This window comes from Engraulis encrasicolus, chromosome 9 (genome assembly GCF_034702125.1).
Source record: "Engraulis encrasicolus isolate BLACKSEA-1 chromosome 9, IST_EnEncr_1.0, whole genome shotgun sequence".
NCBI classification, from domain to species: Eukaryota; Metazoa; Chordata; class Actinopteri; order Clupeiformes; family Engraulidae; genus Engraulis; species Engraulis encrasicolus.
This window is the reverse complement of record NC_085865.1, coordinates 44,628,694-44,656,193: the sequence shown is the minus strand read 5'-3', so window position 1 is coordinate 44,656,193 and position 27,500 is coordinate 44,628,694. Positions and strand designations below refer to the sequence as shown.

Sequence of the window (27,500 nt, the reverse complement as noted above, 5' to 3'; positions counted from 1 at the left end):
ACATGGTACACTTTTTCACGTGTGCCCTCAAGAATGTTAGGGGTGAGGGCAAGAGGAAGTGTTAGCGATGGGTCAGGCCCATAGACATTCATTTCGACAGTGGTATCCATGACACAGCTCAATCTACAGCTGCTGGCCTACCTGAGAATTTAATAGCTTTGTTGCACAGGCATTTTTTCCATCTCAAAAATTAAAATGCTGTTTCCACTCAGCTTCAAGGTTTTGCATTCTGTGCTATGCCCTTGTGAGATATTGTTATTATTCTAGAAGTTTGTGAACAGAGAACAATGTCTTCTCCTCAAGGTGCTCGATGTTGAAGAGTTGTTTTGTGATGGGTGAAGTGGTAAACAAATTATATCACTCTTGCATTTCAAATAAATTGCTTTTTTCTTTCTTTTTTTTTTGCCATTTTTTTTTTTTAAATTTGAAAAGAAAACAAAAATCACTCTGGATTGGGCATGTGGGCCTGAAGTAGCAGCAGCAGATTTAGACAGCAACAAGGATGGCAACAAAGTCAAGTCATGTAGCCCATCTCATACGGCAACTCAATGCAATGTGGTTTACAAATGGTAATAAATATGTAAAGCCAACATTATAAGCACATTAATAACAAATTATAACGCACATTATAATACGTACAACATATTATGACTACACTCATAATGCTTCATGATGCTTTATATTAACAGTTATGAGTAACTATGAATCTAGCTTATAATGCTTTATAAATCCAAGGATGTCATGAGTGCTCATGACTGGCTATAAACTACAGGCTGCCTGATGAGGCTTATAGTACATTATGTACATTATGAGTACCTAAACCCCCTCTATGCACAGACCTGGATGATAAACTGTCATGATCTCACATGAAACATTATAGCATCATATGAGCCCTTATAAGTTATCAATGTGTGCTCTAAGTAAAGTGAAGTTCATATGGATGCATCTATAATGCACTGTATAATCACATCTATAATGCATCATAATGTACTGTAAGCCCCATCAGACAGTCTGTAGTTTATATCCTGTCATGAGCACTCATAATACCCTTGGATTTATGAAGTATTATAAGCTACATTCACGGTTACGCATTACTGTTAACATAAAGCATCATGAAACATCATCGGTGTAGTCGTAATGTGTTGTAAGTACTTATAATGTGCATTATAATTTGTTATAATTGCGCTCATAATGCACTATAGATATGGGCTTCATAGAAAGTGTTACCAAACAATTTAATGTGGGATTAAGACAAAATATGAAGTTGTAAAAACAGTATAAAATGTATGGTACTAGGTTTAACAAAAGCAAGGCACAGCATCATTCCAGTGCTGGAGGAAGACAGCCCCTGCTATTGATGGTGGCATCAGCAATGGGCAGATGTCCAAAAATCACTTCAGTGAGTAAGCCTATCAGAGTTTATTATTAGAACCAGACCAGAGACCTGAGGAACAGAGAAAGATGCTGGATGTCGGTGAATCCCTGTTGGGGGCCCTTTGGTGGGACAGGTCTATCATCTACAGCTCCCGGCCAGCCGTGGCTTAGTCTGCCGGGCACTGGACTGCTACGTGGGAGACCTGGGTTCGATTCCCGACCTGGGTCATTTACCGATCCTCCCCCCGTCTCTCTCTCCCACTCATTTCCTGTCCCACTCTTCACTGTCCTGTCTAAATAAAGTTGAAAACACCCAAAAATTATTACAGCTCTCAGTTTTCGGAAGCCTCGTGGGGCATGTCCAAAAATCACTTTAGTGAGAATAGCATTTAATTATCAGAATCAGACCAGAGAGCCTTGGCCGTGTCTCAAATGGCTAAGGCCCTGGCTGTTATGTTGACGCCGGTTCGATTCCCACCCAAAGGCATTTCCTGATCCTGAGTCCTCCATCTCTCTTTTTCCCCTAGTCATTTCATGTCAAACTCTCAAACTGTCCAATATGAACTGTCCCAGAAGACCAAAAAATATATATTTTTAATTAAAATAATCAGACCAGACATCTGAGATGCTGAGTGAGGGACATCGGCCATAGACACATCTAACTAGGTCTTTGATGTCGGCTATGTCATCCCTCTGAGGTCTCTTTGATGTGGCGGACCGTTTCCGTGAGAATCAGAGTTTAGTGGTAGAATCACACTAGCCTCGCGAGCCATCCTACGTACTTCCGCCAAAGGATTGGCTCCACTACTGTAGTCTGGCCGTGCTTCTCTGTGGAGTGCTTGCAGGAGTAGAATTTTGATTGCAACGCCCCCCCAGAAAACAGCCAATAATCGAATACGCCCCCCACGTGGGGACGAAAGGGGGAGAACGCTCGTGACAATGACGTACACATCTGCGCCAGAGCCATTGGTCTGCGCTATGTTGTTGTTGAGTAACTGCCAGCGATTGGGTGAGAGGTGTCCAATAATTTCAAACTATAACTGAGTGCAAACTTCCTGCTTTCTACAATCGCTTCAGAGCAAACAAATGCCAGACCATAAATACGAAATGAAATGGTAGTATTATGGGATGGTCAGGACCAGGCTAGAATCACACCAGAGACACCTCAGAATCGGATACTAGCGTAGCGGTGTTGGTTGTCTGTGCGTCCCTCCCTCTTCGGACCCTTTGCGGTGGCCGATCTGTCATCTGCAGCCCCCACGCTCCACCGCTCGGAATCCCCAGTGCACTGCATTCTGGGAAGGCGAGTGAGCGGCCTGTGAGGGCATTTTCAGGTCGCTGGGTTAACATGTGACCCAGTTTGCGCGGGGGACTGTTTTCTGTGTTTTCCGTGAGCGATTAGGGGACCAAAAGAAGATGCTGTTAGTTTTCCACACACCGAGGGCTCTCCCTTTTTTTTGCGTCACTGAAGTAGTCAGACAATGTAGAGAATAAGATCACACTCCGTTTCTTTTTCTCATTCATCCATTGCAGGGATAGATGTTCTGGCTACAAGAGCCTTTATCAGAGTAATTTAAAAGAAACTAATTGCGATCAATTCCCTACATTGAGCGAAAGATGAAGACCATCAGTGTGCGTATTAACAAAAGAAGTGAAATCGTGTCCATGTAAAGGAGAATATGTGTTAGTGTGAGAGAGAGAGAGAGACAGAGAGACAGAGTTGGTGAAGAGAATACTGATTCTATGAGGGCATAAGAAAAGGAATAAAGTGATTGTGAATAAGTGGAAGAGTGTGCGTGCGTGCGTGCGTGCCTGCTTGCCTGTGTGCGTGGAATACCAAGCTGCGGTCTCCATTTGCCCTCTCTGCTAAGAGGGAGCCAGCCCCTGGTGCAGTGCTGTCTGCTACACTAATGAAGACACCAGGAGGTATCCAGCGCTGACTGGGGCTACTGAGGGTACTGGGGCTGGGGCGTGGCTAATGAGCTCGTTTGCTGGTTTCCACGAGGCGCTGCTCTGGAGAGCAACACTGCAGGCGGAAACAAGCTGACTGGCTGACTGAGTCACGCCCATTTATTTTTATTCGGATTTCACCGAAGAGTATTCAATGACTAGTTCTAAGCGTATTTAATATGAATAATTTGCCGTGGTGAAATCCATTAAAAAAATGGGCGTTACTCGTCCTAGCAAGGCTAAGACACTTCACGTTGAGAAATTCCATGTCTTCATGTGCCCGTTACGGTGCCCGTGGCCGACACACGCGGTGGTGGGTGCCACACGTCCACACATGGTGGCTCAGTCACGCTGATTGCCGTTTTCCCATGTGGATGGGAATGTGGATGGTCGGTGGCTCATCAATGGTGACGTGACCTTGCCTCCTCCTCCTCCCCTTACCCCTGGAGTCAAAATACGTGCCCGTGCCCGTGCCCGTGCCGGGCAGTTCACAACGTTTTTCGTTGCTGTTTTTCAAAGGTAGAAAACGGAGATGGACGCAGGCGTAAGCAGTGTGTGTGCTTTTTATACGCCCTCGCTCACCTCATATTCAATGCAATTAGATAAATGCGGACACTGTCTGATTCTCTATCTCTCCATCTCACACACACACCCTCTCCTTCTTTCTATCTCTCTCCCTCTCTCCTCTCTCTCATCTCTCTCCCTCGCTCTCTCTCACTCTCACACTCTCTCACACACTTGCACACACACACACACACGGGCGCGCACACCCACACACCCACACCCACACACACGTACACACACACACACACACACACACACACACACACACACACACACACACACGTGTACACACACACACACGTGTACACACACACACACACGTGTACACACGCACACACTCTACACACACGCACACACGCAGCAGCAGCATAGCAACGAAAGGCAGAATGGGGAGAGAAGAGGGAAGGACTGCTGCTGTTGGAGGGTGATGCAACAACTAGCTTTTTGCTGTTACCTGTGCAGTATATTAATGAGTGTGTGTGAGTGGAGGGGGTTCTGGTGTGTGCGCACGGGTGTGTGCGCGCGCGTGCGCACGGACGGACGGACGGACGGGCGTGCGGATAATAAAATTATGTGCGTGTGCATGCGGACGGACCATGGTGACACATGTGTAGCATCAAGCCATCACACATGATCCGGTATCCAGTGCTGTTGCCGAGGCTTCAGTACAGTGCGGTCGTCCTCGTGGGAAAGGGGTGGGAGGCAATTGTCTGTTTTTCAGCTTTTCATTGTTTTTCAACCCGCAAGCAAAGTGCTGCTCTAGCTGATGTTTGAAGCAGAATTGCACGCCACGAACGAATGAAGGCCGCCTCGTCTCGGATGTCTGGAGGACTGGCCTTGCATGCAATTCACAAGCTTTATTTGGTACCATCAAAGCCATTTAATTTTCCTTTATATGTCTATACGTACTGGGCTGGATTTCTATATCAAGGCATGATTACTTTGTAGTTCGTGTCCTTGTATGCTGGACAGACATCATCGCTTCAGAAAGCATTGAGCATGAGTCAGGACTTATTTCCGTGTGGTGGTTTTTCGATGCATCACGTCTCCCAGTGTATTTTGCCCTCCTCCTGTGTATTTTTAAACTCGTTTCTAGCTCTCAGTCCTCAATTAGACAGAGGAGGCAGTCGAGGGCATGATGCACACGTCACCATTCACCACTCTCTTCAGCCTGGCCGGCGAGTGAGCGAGCGAGCAATCGTTTGGCCGCGAGGTGTAAGGCATAAGGTGGATCATTCCGGATCATTCCGGTGACCTTGGTGACTGCTCCAGTTCACAAATGAGCGTCGTGTGGCTTTAAAAATCCGAGCCCCCCGATTCGGCCAATCAGAGATGAGATGTAAAGTGCTGCGATTCATTACACACACACACACACACACACACACACACACACACACACACACACACACACACACACACACACACACACACACTGATGCCTGCTGTATGGTTGTGCTTGTCCGTAGGAAGGAGCAACAGTCTCTCTTATAGAAACTGTCTACAGTAACACACACACACACACCTCCACACCCTCCCATACACACACACACACACACACACACCTCCACACCCTCCCATACACACACCTACACACACAGTCCTCAGACGTGCCGTGCAGCTAAAGCTAGATCCGTTTTAGAACACACACGCACACGCACACGCACACACACACACACACACAGACGTATGCAAATACCCTACAGCAGCACTTAACTTTGTTTGTTCAGAGCAACAGATGGTGAAGGGGTGGGAGAAAGGAATATTCCAGTGCACTATGCCGATCTCTGATGAGGGCCAGGTGTGTGTAGACATCTAGTCCAATCAAGCCACATGGCTGAATGTGGGCTTGTTACCTGTGAGTCTGATGGAAGTGCATCTATCTTTTCATTTTTGCCACCCCAGGCAAATAAAAAAAGTGATTTGCTGTGTAGCCATTTGAGAAATGGAAATGTTGAAATGTTAAATGAAAAGTGGTCTTTCCCATAGGCATGAAGGTGGAAAGTGATTCTGTCACAGACTGTTTTTAATGTTTATTTTTTATTTATTTTTGCTAATTTATTTGAGGGTTGTCCTTCGTGAAGGAGTTGGTATTAATCCATTGTTAAAGGAGTGGTGTAGCATGTCCCTGTTTTCCCTCTGCTGTGGTGTCGCACCACTAAACTCATAAAGGCAGAGACGGTCATATAATAATACAGGCTCTTGTTTTCTGTCTGTCTACTCACTCACTCACACTCACTCACTCACTCACTCACTCACTCGCACACACACACGCACACACACACACACACTCACACTCACACACACACTCTTTTGGTGGGGGTGCTGGTTAGCACTTTGACACCAAGAACACACACCAGCAGACAGACACACAGGCTCAAAGTGCACACTGTTTGGCCAGGGAAGACATCTGTTCTGTCTGGTTGGCATCGGTGTGATAGATCCTGACTGAAAACAAGAGGTAGCCTTCCCTTCACCCGGGCCAGAAATCTCATCTCTGTTATCTCTTGATTGGTGCTCTTGATAAGCAGCGTGAAATGTAATGCGGCATGAAATCCCATTTCATTTAAAAACTACAATTTAGATGCTGCTTATTAGAGTTCTGAAATATTCTAATCTCCCCCATCTAGAAATAAATCACTCTGTTAAACATGGAAATTATTAAAAAATCCAATCATCTCGAAGCAGATGCTGTAGCTGCCTCTGCAAAATCACAGACTGGAGGATAACTGTGTGAAGAATACTGCTGTAACTTGTGTTTTTATATGAGGTTAGTTACAGGGAAAAATGGGTCCGTTCTATTCACTGAGTTGCAAGTACCGGTAACTGTCCCTTTTGGTAATTCTACCCCTTTTTTGTCACAAAGCAGGCTAATATTTTTTTGGAACATAGAATCATTTTTTTAAAAATAGCATTTAATATTACTTACATTAAAAAAAGAAATCTACCCTGCCTTTTTTGTGTAGTAGTATACTAGCTTACTTCCCTTGTATGTTCTGTTAAAAAATCGCTGCTCATCTTAGCGATCGGCTCACCTGCTGCCATTTATCTCCGCTAAACTGTCTTTGAATTAGTGAAAATAAAACTCATGAAGAATAATGTGCCTTTTTTGTTCGTCTCACTTTATGCTGTGACCTCCTGAATTGGACTAAAATAAAAGCTAGGCATAACTTACTAACTTACGAATTATGTTTTTTCATTGCTGTACGTGCACGTGTGTCTGTTTTAGATTTTTTTATTTTGAGTCTCAACTTTAATCCTTTTCTAAACATCAGTACGGTGTGTCGGGCCTCGTCTGAGTGTGTGAGGTGAGGAGTTCTCTCCGTCTAAACCGCAGCACATGCCAGTGAGTCATAAAGGGAGAGACTGCTTGCTTATCTACCTGTGTGTCTGTGTGTGTCTGTGTGTGTGTACGTCTTGTCTTGATAAGCCAGCTCTGTCTGTCTGAATCGGCTCCGAGAGAGATAATATGTGTCTGTTCACACATGCACATGTGTAGGAGACATAGCGGAAAGTCAATGTGGTTTGTATGAGAACAAAATCTGCATGTCTGAGTGGCGCTGTGTGTGTGTGTGTGTGTGTGTGTGTGTGTGTGTGTGTGTGTGTGTGTGTGTGTGTGTGTGTGTGTGTGTGTGTGTGTGTGTGTGTATGTGTGTGTGTATGTGTGTGTGTATGTGTGTGTGTGTGTGTGTGTGTGTGTGTGTGTGTGTGTGTGTGTGTGTGTGTGTGTGTGTGTGTGTGTGTGTGAGACTCTCTCTCCTCACTCATACACCACACACACACACACACACACACACACGTGTCACTGGTAGGGAGATGTGTCTAGGCATGCCTGCGTGTTGCAGATGAGCCGGCAGACAGATGAGCCGTGCTGATGGAAACCTTAACACGGGACTATTCCTGCCTGCCTGCCTGCACGCTGTCCCCACTGACTCAGGGTCACACTAGCACTACACTAACAGAGGCACTGTCATCACACACACACACACACACACACACACACACACACACACACACACACACACACACACACACACACACACACACACACACACACACACACACACACAGCATACTGTAAACACACTGACCTGGGTCAGCAACACTGTAGTTATAGTCACAGTCGTGCATACTTCCATCTTGGCCTGTCACAACTTGTCAGACACACACACACACACACACACAGGAGCGCGCACAGACATGCTTGTGAACTTGTGTGCCCACAGCAACATTACGAAGCCACCGACTTGGGCTCTCGCACTACACACAAACACACACAGAGCTTCCCAGTCAGGTACACTTGCGATACGGTCAGCAGAGCTTTCTAACGGCGTACACACACACACGCGCACACACACACACACCGCCCTCACCGTAATGACCAGCTATTCCTGAGTGACTCTCCCCAGCAACGCCACTCTCTACTCCGCCCAAAAAGCCTGACAAGAAATGTCTTACTGGCTCCCCCCTCTCAGGATGGAGCATGCAGAGATTAGAGGACACACACGCACACGCGCGCACGCACAGAATAGAGCACACACTCGCACACACTTGCGTACACACACAGACACACACTCGCACACTTAGACTAGAGCACACTCGTGTACACATAGACTAGAGCACACACTCGTATGCGCACACAGTGGCACGCACTCTCACACGCACTCATGTACGCACATACAAACGCACACACACGCACCAACACATTCTCTCTCCCACTGTCCTCCTCCAGCAGTTCTACCCCTGCTCTCCTCAATAATCCAATAAAAACACAAACCAACGGACTGGTGTACGCACTGGTGTTGGAGTCCTACACACACGCGCGCACACAGTCAATGGGGCGTCCTTGGGGAGGGGAATTGTGAGCTGCTTTATTTCCATGGGCTGAGGAGGTTGTCTGGAGTGGAGTAGCCTGCCCTAGACCGTAAGCATGGCTGGCCTCGTCATGCCTGCCCTGCCTGCGGTCAGCCGGTCCCACACTTCTTGGCCCAAAACATGTAGCTCCTCCACACAAACACACACACACACACACACACACACTACTCAAAAAAACGCACGCCACACAGACACTTGAGCACAGACGCAGACACACACTTCTACGTCGCAGCATTAGCCTCAAGACACACACCCACCCGACTCCATAAGTCAAGAATTTGGGCCAAAGAATTCATGCTCTGCTCTCTGTGCCCCGAGTTCTGAGTGCCCTGAGTTCTGTTTTTCCTAGTTTTCTCATTCATTTCTCTCGTGCATGCGCTCGCTCTCTCTCTCTCTCTCTCTGTGTCTCTGTCTCTCTCTCTCTCTCTCTCTCTCTCTCTCTCTCTCTCTCTCTCTCTCTCTCTCTCTCTCTCTCTCTCTCTCTCTCTCTCTCTCTCTCTCTACTGTCCTCACACCTCTCTACTCTACCTGTAGTCTCCTCTCCTGTTCTCTTCTGTCAATGTTGAGTGTGTGGGTGGAGGGTTGTTGAGTTATGTTGGGTGGAGTGTGTTTCTTTAAGGGTTCATTTTGGGGTTAATATAGTTTTGGAGAGTAAGGCGGGGTTTTTTAGCTTTTTTTTAGCTGCCCTTTGTTTTCACAGGTTGTCTTCGGATGGTACAAAAAATAAATGCTAAATAGCATGGACACATGGCAATAGTTCAAAAAAGAAGTGTGAAATTCTCTTTTTATCTCTCTCTCTCTCTCTCTCTCTCTCTCTCTCTCTCTCTCTCTCTCTCTCTCTCTCTCTCTCTCTCTCTCTCTCTCTCTCTCCTCTTCTCTCCTCTGCCCTCATGTGTCTAGTTACCAGGCCAACCAGTAACAGCAGACATTAGCAGACACATACAAACAACTCATAATGGGTTGGTGTGTGTGTGCGCGCGTGCGCCCCCATTTTGTCCCCTCATGATTTTGAGTGTGTGTTATTAGGCCTCTCAGAGACTGTTGATCGCAGTTGGATGAACCTGCTACACTCCTCACTGGACTCTGACTGCATTCTGAGAACACAATCAGCTGTGTGTGTGTGTGTGTGTCTGCGTGCAAGTGTGTGGCTGCGTGTGTGTGTGTGTGAATCTACGTGCGAATGTGTGAGCACAAGTCTGTGTGTGTGTGAATCTACGTGCGACGGTGCGAGTGTGTGAGCACAAGCGCGCGTGTGTGTGTGTGTGTGTGTGTGTGAATCTGCGTGCGAGTGTGTGTCTGTGTGTCTGGATGAGCTTCCAGTCAGACAGGAATAATTAACCGTACCAGCCTGGCCGAACCCAGGAGGCCGCCTCACTGACACAGGGCTGTCACTGTCTGAACAGATTCTCTCGCCCAGAGTGTGTGTGTGTGTGTGTGTGTGTAGTGTGTGTGTTGGTGGGCCTCTGTGTTTACGCTCAATAGTGTAAACTTCTCAACCACACCATTTTGTCAAAACATTTGAATCACGGGTCAAAGTCTCTGTCTCTCTCACACACACACACACACACACACACACACACACACACACACACACACACACACACACACACACACACACACACACACACACACACACACACCCCAACGTAGACAGTTTGATGTGACTCAAGTTTGGCGCTGGGATGGCAGAAAATATGTGGAGCATCCAGACAGGAGGAAGTCTGCAAGTGGTTACTCCCAGTGTGTTGGAGTACACACACACACGCATACACGCACGCACGCACGCACGCACGCACACACACACACACACACACACACACACACACACACACACACACACACACACACACACACACACACACACACACACACACACACACACACACACACACGTGCATACACACGAAACATGGCAAGTTGGTACTCCCAGTGTGTGTTTGGTCAACTTCCCTGTCTCAAAAAAGTGGGTCGGCCCTCATGAAAAATGTACACAGACTACATACACACTCAAACCACACACACACACACACACACACACACACACACACACACACACACACACACACACACACACACACACACACACATCTGTGTGCAGCATGTCTGTGACTAGACATTGCTGCGAATGTTCCTGTCTAGCCCCAGTTTGGATGAGGAGGGAGGGGCGCACCCTGTTGCCTAGACTAGTCTCAGACAGGCGTGCTAAGCTAAGCTGTGTTTTCATAGGGGGAAGCCAATCATTATCCTTCAGCTACGTGGTTTCTCTCTCTCTCTCTCTCTCTCTCTCTGTCTCTGTCTCTGTCTCTGTCTCTCTCTCTCTCTCTCTCTCTCTCTCTCTCTCTCTCTCTCTCTCTCTCTCGCTCTCTCTCCACATTTCGGAGTATTATGAAAAGTTCTATGGTGTTTAGAAGTTTTGTGGTGTTTGGGTGAGAATAGATGCGACATGTTGGCTTATTTCGGCTCAATGTGTGCACCATGTTTTGTATATTGGAGTTAAAAGTGTACACACACGTACACACACACACACACACACGTACACACACATATATGTACACACACACAGCAGGGGTGCCTTTTCAACCCAGACCAAATACCAAAATATTTATGAACAGAACTCTGCTGCACCAAGCAAGCGTTGCAGGCTATGAAGGCCATCTCCTCCTCTCCGCTCATTGTAAGGTATTTCCAAACACTTTTTACTTTTTTGTCCTCATCTTACATTTGTGAAGGAATCCAAGGATGTGCCTCCAAAGCTTGCATCAGAGTATGGCAAATGGTTTTGAAGCAGGTACTAGAAGAGCAATGTCAGGCTTTTTATAGTTACCGGAAGATATTTTGTATTTTGTTGTTATGTTATTGTTAACTTGTGATCTCGTCTTCTGTTTTTTGTTTTTTATCATTTCACTTTTTGACTTGGTCCTCACAAATCAATTTTGTCTGACATGGACTAAAGGTCCTTAGTGCTTACACAGGAAATGGATAAACGCAGGAAACTGTCGTACACAAACAACATGATGAGGGAAATGAATCATTTACTCAAGACTATTCTTGATCCATTGTGGCGCTCTATTCTATTTATTTGAGAAGTCTATTTCTGGCTTTCCGTTTGTGTAGCTCCTTCATGTAGTCCATATTGGAAAACTACGTGGCAGCATGTGAAATGGTTTACTAACTTTACTTGATCAAAATGCATCGTTAATTGTATGTGAAAAGGGCCAATCTTGGAGTGAATTCAGTAAGTTCATGACGGTGTCTTGCTGTGTTCCTGCAGCTCAGGCTGTTGTGTCTACCCCCATTGTGCTACAAAGACATAATTTTACAATATCTTTTAGGGGAGATATGTGTGGGGTTTTGGACCCAGTACGTTTTCATGTGGTCTCTGCTGTCTTTCCTTTGTGTTTTTTTATAACCTTGCAAGGTACAGTGTTTCAGAAATGGCTGACCTTTTCATGACTCTAATTTGTACTTGTGAATACCCAAATGTCTTCCTGTTGTCTTCCCCTTGTTTTCCAGTTGGGTTTCTGCTACTGTTTTTCAGTCATGAGTTACACCGTTTCTGCTGTAGTCCAGTGGTGTAAAGCTGAATCGTTTGATCCGCTTATCGGTCTGTGACTTGACCTGTAATATCAGAGTGAACGGGATCAAACCGTACCAAATCGTTTACGGTCTCTTATGATTTGCCCAGGAGTCGGGTCATGGCTTGTGAATTGAAATATGAATCGGACGGCTTAGTGGAAAAAGGTTCCGTCCCTTGCTTTGCGCTTGTGGCCTCGCTGTGCGAGGCAAGACATCATTGATGATAGAAGTTTGTTGTGCCTAGGCTGACCATGGGGGAAACTTAATTACTTTCTCCACAGAGGCGAGGCATTAGCCAAGCATGAGGCCCTCTTTGTTTGCTGCCCTGTTACATGTATTAGTAATGTGTCGCATTTGAGGTTCTTTCCGACTCCTGTTCTCGCCCTGTGCTTGTGGCCTCGTATTTCACTGACGCCCTCCCTGCACAAAACAATTAAGTTTCCTCACTGTCAACATAGCCACGACATTCACCATCCCGATTGCAAATGAGGAAAGGACATTACAACAATTGCGCTTTTGGGAGGTATTGAAATACACTTCTGTCATGAGTGACGTCATCACGAGGCAACAAGCAGGCAAGGGAGCAAGCAAGGAAGGACAGGATTTAGGATCCCATGGTCGCCGTTTCTCTCCCATTTCTGTCTGCAGCCCTGCTGCTATGCTAATTAAAGTAATGTCTAAATGGTTTCTTCCAAAATATTTTTTGGGGTCTTTTTCAACTTAATTTGATAGGACAGTGAGAGGTGGACAGGAAGCGAATTGGGAGAGAGACGGGGAGGGGTCGACAAAGGCCCCGGGACGGGAATCGAACCCGGGTCAGCCGCATGCCAGGCGAGTGCCCTACCGGTCGGCCACAGCAGGACCAATATCAGTAATGTCTATTGAAACATGGTTTCTGCATCTCTCCCATGTCTGCCTGCAGCCTTGCTATGCTAATTTCAGTAATGAAGTCTAACATGGTTTCTGCTTCTCTCCCATGTCTGTCTGCAGCCTTGCTGCTAATTTCAGTTACAGTAATGAAGTCTAACATGGTTTCTCCCTCTCTCCCTTGTTCTGTCTGCAGCCTTGCTATGCTACTGCCAGCGCTGCCCCAACTCCACCTGCTCGACGGACGGCCTGTGCTACTCCTCCGTCACCAAGTCGGGCAACCATCGCGGCAAGCAGCAGAGCTTCTGCCTGCGCGAGAACGAGCTGATCCCCCGCGACAGGCCCTTCGTCTGCGCGCCCTCCACCAAGGACAACACCGGCATCTACCCCATGTGCTGCAACACCGACTTCTGCAACAATGTCAGCATCGACGTGCCCCGTAAGTACAAATGTAGTTCACAACACACACACACACACACACACACACACACACGTACACACACACACGTACACACACGTACACACACGTACATACACACGTACACACACACACGTACACACACACACGTACACACACACACACACACACACACACACACACACACACACACACAGGCATAACCCATGTGCTGCAACACAGACTTCTGCAACAATGTCAGCATCGACGTGCCCCGTAAGTACAAATGTAGTTCACAACACACACACACACACACACACACGTACACACACGTACACACACGTACACACACGTACACACACACGTACACACACGTACACACACACACGTACACACACACACACACACACACACACACACACACACACACACACACACACAGGTATAACCCATGTGCTGCAACACAGACTTCTGCAACAATGTCAGCATCGACGTGCCCCGTAAGTACACATGCATGCATACATGCGCGCACACACACACACACACACACACACACACACACACACACACACACACACAGGCATCTACCCCATGTGCTGCAACACAGAGTTCTGCAACAATGTCAGCATTGACGTGCCCCGTAAGTACACATGCATGTAGTCCTCAAAACGCACGCACGCATGTAGTCCACACTACACACACACATACCACACAGCGGCATGTAACCCATGTGGTGCAACATAGACTTGATACCTTTGTGCAGTGCGGCTGTCAATGAATTAAAGGGACAACCCCTGAAGCAGTGGGGTTATATTTTTTTGCACTTGCGCGTGCACACACACACACACACACACACACACACACACACACACACACACACACACACACACACACACACACACACACACACACACCTGCAAAAACCATATTCACAAGCACATTCACTTGTGGTTGTGTTGTATTCCACACAATATTGTGGGATGTGAAACGACGGCTCTCCTATTTCACCACTCCCAGTCAGCGTGATTCATAGTGTATTGTAAGTCTAGACAGGCTCCACTCGGATTAAAGTTACAATAGATGGTTGAATTAGTGTCACTTCAAGTCTGACGGCTTTTTAAAGGCTGTTGTATTTTCAAGTGTGACCGTGTGTGTATCTCCGTATTGCTCTGATCCCACTCTAAAAAGAGGTATAAGGCTGCGAATACTTTTTGCTCTTGCTCTTGCTCAGTCAATTGCTTGTGAATGTTGCTGACTCGTATGATCTAAACTTGGGCAACGCACCAAAAATAAGCGTGGAGGTTGACGAGGTATTTTGCTGAGTCTGATGGATATTTTGTGACCTGCGTTAAAAGAAATCACTGCATTGGCCATCGGAAGATGCGAAGACCGCACGCAGTCTTTGCCAAAATGTGTTAACATTTATCGAGCTATATACGTACACACACTGACTGTGCTCCATACAGCAGCAATAATCGGATCATTTGTGCTTTGAAACCCATAACCTAAAGCCTGAAATAATAATACTTCTGCTCCAAGTGCAGTATTTTATGAAGGTGAATTGAGGCAAGCAACGTTTCTGCAACTGAACACATCAGCTCTTGTGTCAAATGGAGAATTGATGAACCTGTAATTCATGATCAATATTGTTTGCACCGCTCCAACCAGAACCCCAAATTCAGCAAGTCTTCAAAACCCGCCTGTCTGAGCCCACACTTTCTGCCCGATGCTAAATGGCAATAATATTACCCATATGGAGCTGAAGCAGAGAGTAATTTCTGATCAATACCAGTCAGGCCTAAATAAAAATGATGGTATAATCATGGACTTGAGGGTTTTAAAAGTATCAATTTGGCTACCACTGCAATCGGTAACGGAGGATACAAAATAAAGGACCGTTGTGCAGGGTTTCCGGGTCCAGGCAGGGTGTTTTCTTTCTCTTTTTTTTATATTTATATATAAAAAATAAGATTCCTTTTTAATCCTGGTAGGCTGAAGGGGAGTTTTAGCACGTTTGGTTTGCTGTTAGCTCCAAGGGCTATTTGTCTTACTAGTGGAAAAGTCCCTTATGTTCAGTTAGTCATCTGTGATGGGCCTGAGGGATGGTGAGTCTGCTTCCTTTTGAAGTGTCCTCAGTTCTTGTGTTCAGAATGTAGAGCAGACGGGCACCGTTTTGGTCTTTGTGTTTACTCTCCCCCTTTTCCCTTTGTTCAGTTTTTCGGTCTTCCTTCTGTGCCATTTATCACTCAGGTCTTAGTCTGGACAATGATGAGGTACAATCCGCAGACGAAATGTTAGACCTTGGCTTGAGTAGATTGAATAGGCGGTCATTCACTGAATCCCTTTTCTGCATCAGATCATATTGGCTCGTCGTCTTGTTGTTGTGTCTTTTGAGGAATATCCCAACTAGCCAGTTCCCAGGTGGCTAAAGCCAGGATGAGTCTTCTAGTGCGGTGTACTGTATATACTGTGGTCCTGCAGTGTGATGCCTCCGGCGAGTGCAATTCAGGCTACCCCCGTGTAGATGTGATTAACTTTCTGTGGCGCTCGCTGCAGCCTGTAGGGACTTGATGAAGTGGAGTGGTCACGTCCTGCCCTGCTGTCGTCTACTGTTTATTAGGCCCATTCAGCCTCCAGCTCCCCCAGATACTATCAGAAAGTGTCCTGCTTTGGTGGAGGGAGCTTACAGGGATGGAGAGAGGCAGAGATGCCGAATTTCAAGCCAGAGAGGCTTGAATTTCCAATAAAATACTTACAATATCTACTTGAAGATTTTGCACCCTGTGCATGCCAGCTCTTAATAAAACAAGAAAACTTGGAATATGGTAAAACATGTATGGACTGGTGCACATCTCCTGATGGTAAACCAGTTTCGGAAGTTGCAAGGGAATTGGTTGCCCAAGACAGTCAATAAGGTCCTCTCCGTCCAGAATTGAAGATCAGATTACACAAGAGGTGTTCAAGTAAAACGCTGGTGAAACGATATTCCAGAAATGATGCAAGCAGCACTTTTTTTTAAACGATTAACCATATTTTAGTCATCATTTCATTTCCAGAAGATGGCTGTGTACTGATCAGTACTGACCTCTTCCAGTTAGCCGCCCCCCACCCCCACTTACTGAAAGCCGGTTGCCCAATACTAGCACTAGGCTCCAGGTTAGGCCTTCTCTGCTACAAGTGGTTCTAGGAAAAGACCTAGGTTTAAACTTTGGTAAATAATTGAGAGACGAAGGCATCAATGGACTTTCGTTCCTTCACTGGCACAAAGTTGGCATGTTCATCAACATACCATCATAAATGCATTTTGCAATAATAATCAGAACGAATGGAAAGTTTTGAATGTTGTTCCCTTTTCAAATGCCTGTTCCCAATGGATCACATTAGCGTCTGGTCTGTCTTTTAAAAATGCTAATCCTTTAAAAGTGTTGTGTGGCGGATTTCTGTTTCGTCTGTCTGGGTGACTCACGGAACATGTGTTAGTGTTTTCCAGTTTCCTTCAGAAATGCCAAAGCAGCCAGCGAAATGTGCGTCTCATTGCCAGGCTCAGTCTCTCAGTTCTTTTTTTCTATTTCTTTCGTTGCTAGTAGGGATTTGGGGACAGAGTGATCTTTATGAATCATAAGCCCTGAAAGGCAGGCAAGTTTTATAAAGTGTCGCTTTTTTCCGGGGACTTTTTTTTATGAGGCATCGCTGCTTTGCTGTTTCCAAGCTCAAATGCTTTAATGTCAGCCCCAGGTCCCCCGCTCTCAGCCCCAGCATCCCGCTCTCATTGTGAAGCTTTTTAGTACAGCTAGCTCACTCCATAGGCCCAGCAATGGATTTCCCAATCCAGCAGATACCACCGCCTCCGCACAGCCGGAAAATGTACTTTTGTGAAGAACTTTACAGTTGAAAAGAATCCATTGTACTTCTACGCAACAGCACTACACTACATTACACTACATTACACTTAGCTGATGCTTTCATCAAAAGCAACTTAGTTATTACAGGATATTGGTTACAGACCTTGGAGCAATGTACGGTAAGATGTCTTTCTAAAGTGCACCTCATTTATGGATAATGGGGAATTCAAACCTGCAATCTTTAGACTACAATCCTTAACTTAACTGCCTAGCCATTAGACCACGGCTGCCTGCCATTCTAAACTCCATACTTCTATTGTTATGAAACCTATTCTTTACAAGAAAGTTCAAGAACCTTCCCATTCTACTGAGATAATTAGCTTCCCAGAAGCTTAGTTCTCGATTAGTATGAAACACACCAGACAGAATGTTCTCTTCCTCTCATCTCCTCCTCTCCTCCTCTGTTCGTTCTTCAACCATCCCTCGTGTGCGTGTGTGTGTGTGTGTGTGTGTGTGTGTGTGTGAGAGACCTTCAGACGTCCTCCAGACGTCCCCTAGATGGGGCCTCACAAAAGTGAAAGCTCCCTCTCTCCTCCGTCTGCTGAACGAGTGTCGCTGGCAGCGTCTAATGTACTCAGTGCTTAGGCCTGCCTCCACTCCGCTGCTCTGCTCTGGTGGGACGCCTCGTTTCAGGGACAATTAAGCGCGCTGAAAGGCTCCAGTCAATCCACGTCCAGAGTCATCTGCTGGGGTCATTCAGAAATATGTCTTTTAAAGCTGTTGTTTTACTTCATAATAAATTATATTGCTTTCCTTTGTAAACATAATAATCCAATCAGAGTACAAAGAGTGCTGAGAATTCAGAGTACAAGCCAGTTATTGATCGCTATTAAAGTATTGATCTGAATAATTTCATCTGATTTGTGTTTTTCCTCCCTCTACCTCTCCCTTCCTTCTTACCTCTTTCTTCCTTTCACCCTCCTGTTGTGCTCTTTCCGCCTCTCTGTCTGTCTCTCTCTCTCTTTCTGTCTCTCTCTCTTTCTGTCTCTCTCCCCCCCCCCTCTCTCTGTGTCTTAGCAGACCCAACCATGAAGCCTCCCCCCCCTCTGGGTCCCGTTGCCCTGGCAGCGGTGATCGCGGTGCCGGTGTGCGTGCTGTGCTTCGTGCTGGTGATCGTCTTCTACATCTGCCACAGCCGCTCGGTCCTCCACCACCGTGTGCCCAACGAGGAGGACCCCACCATGGACCACCCCTACATCAGCGTGGGCACCACCCTCAAGGACCTCATCTACGACATGACCACCTCCGGGTCCGGCTCAGGTACCGTGCTGGACACACACCACTTGGGCCACTCAGTCACTGAGCACACATCATCACCACATTATAAGGGCTGAAGTAGAATTTGAATAAACCGTAGAATGAAAAGATGGAGTGCACTTGGGTTCTTCCTTTCTTTGTAATTCTTTTTTTTAATGTGCTACATAGCAACAGAAAAGCAGACTTTTCTGCTGCTATGTAGAAAATAAAAAATAATGACAAAGAAAGGAAGAACCCGGGTGCACTCCATCTTTTCATTCTACTTTTTCATTCTACTATACTGGGCACAAATCATCATCATAGTCACATTATAATTAAGGCTGCAACTTTGAAAACCTACACCTACATCTAGAGCCGCTGAGAAGGTATTTTTTTTAAAGTGGAAATGAAGCAGTGACCTAATATAGGGGTCTATAACACCAGTAAGATAAGCCAGCAAATATATATTTTTTTGAAGTCTGAAATTTAAGCCGTTAATAAAAAAATAAAGCACAAACACGTAACGTTTCTGTTAACGTTTCCAGCCAACAGCGGGTGACGTCACGCGAATGGTAGTGTCCTATTCCTAATGCTGTTATGATAGTAGTGAATTAAACATTTGGGACTTGCGTGGCTGATTATGAGCTTATTTGCTTAACCCAAATGAAGCAAGAATACGTGTTTGGGTAGGACAGAACAAATATGAGGCATGAAGGCAGACAAGACATCCCATCACATGAACCACAGGTAAACAAGCAGCTTTTTTTGCTAAGGTGACAAGTCGCTAACAAATTTTGGTATGAGCCAACATGATCACTATTCATAATCGTGCGATGTCGTGCAATGTTGCAGTTCCCTACCTTCATCTTCCGATGATTTCGCCAACAATTTCCAAGCACCTGAATTAGGCTACTTTGACATCTCCGTGCCCACGTTTATCGGTGTTATCCAGTCAACAATAATCCAAGGCAACAACGCTATTCCAGCCAGTTTGAGGATGCATCCACGACTTCAATAACATATTAGTTTACTACAATAGATGCAGCTACGTTAAGCATGCCATATAGGCCATGATAGTTCAACGTGTCATTTCCCGTGGCATCAACTTCAAATCCCCAAAGCTCCTCCAACTCCGAGAGCGAGACGAGAGAGGGGATGGGATAGCCACACACACAGGCTGCGTCCCTTCCCTTCACAAAGCTTTCCAAACTTCCGCCAATTTTGCAAGTTATTTTCTATTACTGAATTGAACCACATAGCCAACTTAAAGACATGGGCTTTCAGATTAGCGTCCAACAATGCAGGAAAAAGACGTTATTGGTGACGGTCTGTCACTACAAACCTATGAGATCGAGCAGCACCAGTCCTGACTCCTGTCCTATGGTGGATGCAATGGGTGGATGGCTGCAGCTATCCCACCATGCTCGTAGCAAAGGCTTTTTGACACAAAGTGATAATGACACTTGGCATTTCTCTTTCATCTGATAGTAGGTATATAACATAGAAAACCCAGGGACAATGTAAAATGAACCCCTCGTCCTTCTTCAATTTTACTGCCACGATTAGTCAGTTAGCGCTGTAGTTAGCACACGCTAACGTTAAGTGAATGGAAGGCTACATTAGCCACCAAGTTCTACCATTCGCGTTACGTAGGCGGCGAACATGGCTGCGCCCTTGTGGCGAAACTCGGTAATAACATGTCATTTTTCAGCAAAACTACTTAAAAGTGCAGTTCAACGAACATCCATTCGTTTATGAAAATAAATAAGCCGCCAAAAAATGATAATAGTTGTCAGTGCTTCATTTCCACTTTAAATCAAATGTTATTTCTGAAGTTGCTTTGATAAAATTATAAACTCCGGATCCTGTTCAAGTGGGTAGCTCAGGCACTCTGTATCTCTGGGTACGCAACCTGTATTCCTATGCTTTCTTTGACCCAAGCAATGCGAGTTACAGACGGCATGACTCCCTCCAAAATCCGGCTCAGGTACTGGGCACACTGTACTTTGGGAATGCAGTCTCTGGGCACACAAAAGGGTTTCCCCCACCACATTATAATAAAGCCTGCCACTTTGACAACCTACACCTTCTCACCTTGACAAGGTCCTGTGGGAAAATACGGGTTTTTTTTAGTGCAAATGTTATTTTCAGAATTGCTTTGTAAAAAATATACATATTATTTATGTTGAATGTTCACAACATAATCTTTCTTTTCATAATTTCCTCATGCTGCAATTTTGGCTATCCCACCACCTACATTGACTAACATGTTTTGCAGAAGCTGGGCTTGTATATTTATTGCTTTCATTATTACAAAAGTAATGGGAGTTGCATACAGACATAAATGCTGGTTGTTTTATTCTGTGTTTGTGTAAGTGTGCCATTGGGAGACAGTTTCAAGAACTCTTGTCTGTGAATGTTCTCTTTTGTGCCTGCGTGTGTGTGTGTGAATGTGCATGTTTCCTCTGGCTTACTCGGTCTCAGTAGACTTCTCTTTCTTTGTCTTTGGTCTGTATTGTTTTGCCTCAGACTATAGGCTGCTGTTTTTGTTTGTTTTCTGTATGTGGGTGTGTTATTATAAGTCTGCATGCCTGGAGGTAGTAATTAAGGTGTGTGTGTTGTGTGTGGTGTGGTGTGTGTGTAGTGTGTGTGTGTGTGTGTGTAGTGTGTGTGTGTGTGTGTGTGTGTGTGTGTGTGTGTGTGTGTGTGTGTGTGTGTGTGTGTGTGTGTGTGTGTGTGTGTGTGTAGTGTGTGTGTGTGTGTGTAGTGTGTGTAGTGTGTGTGTGTGTGTGTGTGTGTGTGTTTGTAGTGTGTGTGTTCATGCATGCATGTCTGAATTTGTCTCCTCCATTGTGCAAGTTGAGACACCTGAGCTCCATCCTCCTGTAGCTACTGTATTTATCACGATGGGGAAATCAGCTGAAGCTTGCAGTATGTATTAGAGCTCAGTTTGAGATGGTTCAGTTTATTAAATACTTCTGAGTTTGCCTTTTTGAAAGTAAACGGATGACAAGTTGAAGTATGTACATACGTCTTCATGGCTCGGCATTGCTTCTAGTTTTATGTCCAGGAGTGGAGAATGGCAGTAATTAGTCCTTGGTGGGGGTGGCGTCCACGCCAATGTCTTTCTGAGCATTTGGCTTGGTGCGTAATTCTAAAAACAGTATGCCGAAAAGGAAGAAAGGAGTCGCATACAAGAGCTGAATGCAAAATGAACTGTATTAGACAAAGCAGAAAAAAGTGTCTGTTTTATTTAGTTTTTTCGGCTTTGTTTAATACAGTTTTGATTTTGCATTCAGCTCTTGTGTGCGACTCCTTTCTTCCTTTTACCAGCCTCTGATGAGCAGGGTTGGGGAGTAACGGATTACATGTAACGGCGTTACGGTAAAAGGATACAAAATAAAAGTAACTGTAATCCGTTACAGTACAAGAAAAAAACGATGTAATCAGATTACAGATACATTCAATGAGAATGGGGATTACTTAACAGGATTACAATTTGTGCGAGGTTGAGTCTTTGGCCCTTTTTATTTGATTAATTATTAACACACATGCTTAGCTGACAACCATTTAAACCCGGAGTAGACTGTTCATACATTACACTCGCATAGGCTACATTGCATCCAAACGCGCATACATTTTCAATCAAACCACACGAAATCTAAGTTTTGTCAACATCTGTTGTTTCTTTATTTTGTTTTGCCTAATTCCATTGTTTATCCTTATGAGTTAAAACGAGTGGGTTTTCAGTGTTTTAAGAGCACTTAGCAATGTTTCTTGAGCATTTGAAAGTTTCATGTCTTACCGGTCTCGCAGCACTTCCGTGTTTGGCAAAGTGTTGCGTGCTGGCGAGAGTGACGTTTTTATCATTGGGCACGTTCGCGTGTGCGCGTCCTCTCGCCATCACATTGACGGTTAATCTCTAAAAACGTCATAATTATTGCCGTTTGCATGTTGACATGCATTTGTACTTGTTTGTTATTTTTAGATGCGTCCCAGCATCTCTATAAGAGGGTATGTCTGTCCGTCCGTCTGAAACGCATTCTTCAAATTGTTCCCTCCTGTGTCCACAAGGTGGCAGTGTTGACTATTTGGCCCCGGAGCACGCAGCTGATTGCATTGCGAGACAAGTGCAGCGCCAGGAGAGAGGAGTGCACTGCAAGTGCTCGTACATTGACATACCCTCTTATAGAGATGCTGGGACGCATCTAAAAAGAAAAACATCATCTCCTGCGTTACTGCTGTATCTGTGTGCCTATCCGTAAGACCCTTGACACTCTATCAACATTTTAACATTTGGTTAAAAAAGTGTCCGTTCTCACAAATAAAATGTTTAACATGGGTCAATGCTCATTTAAACCTTAAGTAATCCAAAAGTAATCAGTTACGTTACTTTGTAAAAGTAATCCAAAAAGTTACAGTACAATTACATTTTAATCAAGGTAACTTGTAACTGTAACGGATTACATTTATAAAGTAACTTACCCAACACTGATGATGAGTAATATACTAGAATTCTCCTGCCACTCAAAAGTACTTCATATTTTGTGCCTAATATCTACCAGTTTTGTTTTAGCACAATGTGGTTGGTCCTGCTGGTGCATTTCCCATTAATAATGTTGACGTCAATGCTGATGGTGATTAAAAACTACCACAGTGAAACACGTTTCATACTGCTTTAAAGAATTGTTCCCCATGTGCACACAAGACTTAAGTTTAGTCCATAGCGGCCTTGGAGCTGAGATCTGCTGTGTCTACACCCTGCTTTATCCCATAAAAGGTTGTATTGCCCTCCTCCACACCGATCCCCACCCAGTGTGGAGTGTACTTGTATGGGGTCAGTGCTGCTTGCCAAGCTGCCAGGGTCTTCCTTTCATTAAGCCTTTTAAAGTGTATCTCTTGTCCCCTCCTGAGAGTTCATCAGAGGCAGTCCAAAGCAACAGGCCTGCCAAACGGCTCGCTCGCTCGCTCGCACACCAGATGCCAGTTGTTTGCTAGAGCCAGCAGCACCAGAGATGGGTCACGCGTATGCCAGCAAGAGGCAAACATGTTTTTAGGGTTTTTTTCCACCACCCCTCCCTTCCCTTACCCCCTTTGAACTTTTGAACTTTGCACTATCCTAGTCCTTAGAAATTGTTCCATTTTCGTCTGTAGCCTGTAGCTCCAGTTTTGCTTAGTGTCTGTGTTTGTTCACCGACCTTCAAATGCCGTTTTTGTGTCTGTGTTCACAATTGTTCAAACTGTAAACAGACTGTGGACTCAAAACAGACAGGAAATGTGTTGCTAGAGCGCTACAAACGGCGTATTAGATGAAAAGGCTAGTATTAGCCTAGCTCACTGTAACATCAAACAAGTTTGGTTTTGAAGCAAAGCCGGTATAACCTACTACCGCTTTCAGGAAGAAAACTTTTCAGTACCTGCTTCAAATGCATAGAATCAAAGGTGTCTGACCTCAAGTGAAAAGGCCCATTGGGCTAGTATTAAACACAAATGTTAATTGATTGATATTACATTAATAACATTCAATATTATAACAGCTCAACTTCAACTGATTGTATTAGTGAGGTGAGGAGTATTAAAAAGTTTACACAAATGTAAATTAAAATATGTTGTATTGATAATACTTAATACTATGAATGGTATAGCAAGGTAGCTCCAGCTGTCTGGCTGTTTTTGGGAGATGAGGGGGCACAGCTGAAGTCTAGAGGTCTCCAGCCAATTGCAGTGCAGGAAGCCAGCTAGTCCCATCCCATCCCATCACTCCACTGTGGTTATGTCTTCAAGTTATGTGGGTTGTTTGTGATGCATGTCTGAATGTCTGTGCATAGTCCTGTGTCATCTGTCTGCCTTTCTCGGTGACTGTGCTACTGTGGTCCCAGGCCCCTTCTGTTTTTCTCTGTTGGTGCTTTATGCTCCACATGAATGGCACATGTGCTATAGTCTTGGGATGTTTTTATGTGTATGTCCTGTCTACAACGAGTGTGGCTCAGGGACACAAAATTAATTTCAGTGAAAACTCACAATAAAGTCCCATCATATCTCATATCATATCCCATCCCATCTCAGCCAGTCCCATCCTGTTCTATCCCTTGGCCTTAGTCATTTTTCCTGCTTAGTGGTCCGATTTATTTATAGAGCTTTTTGGTCAGCACAGTTTCTGTGTGTGTGTGTGTGTGTGTGTGTTAAATGCTCTTTTGTGTTCGTTTAAGGATAAATAGTGGATTTTGTGAGATACAGTGTAACTATGGCTGACCAATATGTCAGGTTCTTCAAGTAGTCAAGCAATGGACATTGTTTCTTTTCACCAGAGAGATGTGTACAGTATAGACCCAGATCCAGCTGCACAGAAGTATTCAATCTGACAAGCTCATGAGAAAAAAAATTCTCCATATGCACAGATGTGTCTGTGTATAAATATAGATCATTCAGCATAGCGAATATACAGTCGCTTGCAAAATAACATCATCTTCAGAGGACTTTTTTTCCTTTCCCTTTCAAGCGATGATGTGCTGCAGTTTTTTGCACACAGTGACAGAATCAGATTTTTTTTGGATGTTTTACAGTTTGATATTTTAACTGTAAACAGGGATCTGTGGGAGGCCTAAGTCACCTTGTGCTACGCTAAATTGTTTGTGGCAAAACCTTGGCAATGTGTGAGATTTTTGAGAGATTTTTGCGTGTGGGCTGTTTTAAGAAGCTTCATTCACAAGGTCAAGGCAGAGCCATATATTTCTTCTACCACTCCTCCTCGTCCTCCCCCTCCTGGCTAAGATTTTTGATGCTCGTAGGACTACTTTGGTCTGTCATGTTGATTCCTCTGTCCAACTCAATGAAGCTGTCCACAGTAGCAGGATTTTGTGTGTGCGTTTGTGATGGTGCAAGTATGTGTGCGTGAGTTTTGGGGAGAGGGAGCTCCAAACTGTCTGACATCTTTATTATTTTACTCAAATATATCCTCCGAATCCACACCACAAATCTAACGGATATATACAGTGTACACTCACACACTGCTTTTGCGATCTGTTTACAATGTGCGTGTGTGTTTTTTTCAGCACTGCACTGTATAGTGGTTAAAGTGAGCCAACGGAACGCCGTTGTCTTCTGCTGCTGCTGTGTATTCTTGGTTCGCTCTCGTATATTTCTCCTCTCCTCTCACACACACGCACCGTGCCACAGTTTAATTATGAAAGTGTACAGTGCAGAACAGAGAAGTAAGGACATCAATTTCAGGGCAAACAGGACAAAGATGTGCAGACTGAAAATGTACACAGGCATAGAAAAAAAATCAAGGCATGCACACCCATCTTCTCAGAAGGCTACACCCCTGTGTCACTTCATTCTTAATTTGCTCGTTCAGACTCTCGCTCTCGCTCTCGGTCTCTCTGTCTCTGTCTCTGTCTCTCTCTCTCTGTCTGTCTGTCCTGTCTGTCTCTCTCTCTCTCTCTCTCTCTCTCTCTCTCTCTCGCTCACTTTCTCGGTCTCGCTCTCGCCCTTGGTCTTTCTTGCTCGCTCTCTCGGTCTCGCTCTCTGTCTCACTCTCGCTGTCTCGCTCTCACTCTAAATTAACTCTACTGTTTAATTTCAGTCTTGTATCCTTGTTGTGGCTATTTACGCACAACAGCTAAAGCTTAGTCAAATTAGACCCTTTGCAGAACAGAAAAGCTAAACATGGAATACCAAACGCCACAAATAACCCCGGCCAAATGGATTGTTGACTTTTTGGTTCCACTTACTGTATGTAGTTAAATTTCCTCTATTGTTTTGGCAGTGATGCTTGAAAGCCAAGCTTGTTGCCTTGTCCATCCCTTGTCCATTTTCCATGCACATATTGTGTTGCATTACATTACATACACAGATGGAAGAAAGAGTGTACAGAAAACTGCCATTAAGAACATTAGAAAGAGTATGTTTTTAGGGCATGAACATGTAATTGCTTTTTTTGCCCATGAGAACCAGTAAATGGCTGTACTGTACTGTGGGTGATGAGGATGTTGCAAACAAATGGTAAACAAATCGGCTCTTTGTACTTTTTCAAAAGAACAAATCACTGCATCTACAGCAGTAAATGTTCAGACAATGTTGTCTTATCTCACCATTGTTTCCCATTCATGTCTGACATTTAAATCTTTATGAGTCATCAGCAAACAGACTAGCACCACACCCAGCCATAACTTCTCTACCGGTCTCCTTTAAGCATTTGGTCAGCATTGGCTCTGTTTGTACACTTCTTTAGCCTAGTAAGCTGCTAGACGACCTCTAGCAGTCTGGCTCTCCAGGATATAAACATTAGCACTGCATAGACCTCTGCCTGAGCTGGGATACAGGCACTGTGGCCTATATTTGCTGTGATGACTGCTGTTAGGCATACACACGCCCACTGGGGTTATTGTATGCTAAGTGCATAACCTTTAGTTGAACTCAGTGGTGGTGAGTAGGCAAGGGCTGCTCTCGTGGCTCCTTTCAATTTCACCACTCCTTCAGGCAATTCTATGTTCAATATGGTGTTACAGTACATAATTCCATCAGAGAATTTAGCACCTAATATTATATTTCAATGCAGTGCTTTGTCTTGGACTTTTACACATTTCATTTTTGCTTAATTGATTTTATACCAAGCAGTTCGTAAACAGACATGACCTTTTTGCTTCAAAGTTAAACGATTGAGTCCCGAGCAAATGTGTTAACCTGTGAAGAGTGTTCGGGCAAATTACACAAACTCAGAATGTCTTGTTCGGCATTCGAGTTCTTGGCTAGATGGCAGT

General features: G+C 44.9%; 1 protein-coding gene across 3 annotated transcripts in view; it reads left to right on the top strand.

Moving 5' to 3' along the window:
* The window catches only part of tgfbr1b (transforming growth factor, beta receptor 1 b), an 85,337-nt gene that overhangs the window by 25,404 nt on the left and 32,433 nt on the right, over window positions 1–27,500 (top strand). The window contains exons 2-3 of one of the 3 annotated variants that reach the window (XM_063207220.1): window positions 13,400–13,642; window positions 18,523–18,762. In XM_063207220.1, coding sequence (XP_063063290.1) covers window positions 13,400–13,642; window positions 18,523–18,762 — 483 coding nt within the window. Of the gene's footprint in view, window positions 1–13,399; window positions 13,643–14,072; window positions 14,101–18,519; window positions 18,763–27,500 lie in introns of those variants that run through there. The other 2 variants (XM_063207219.1, XM_063207221.1) reach the window with 2 other exon arrangements.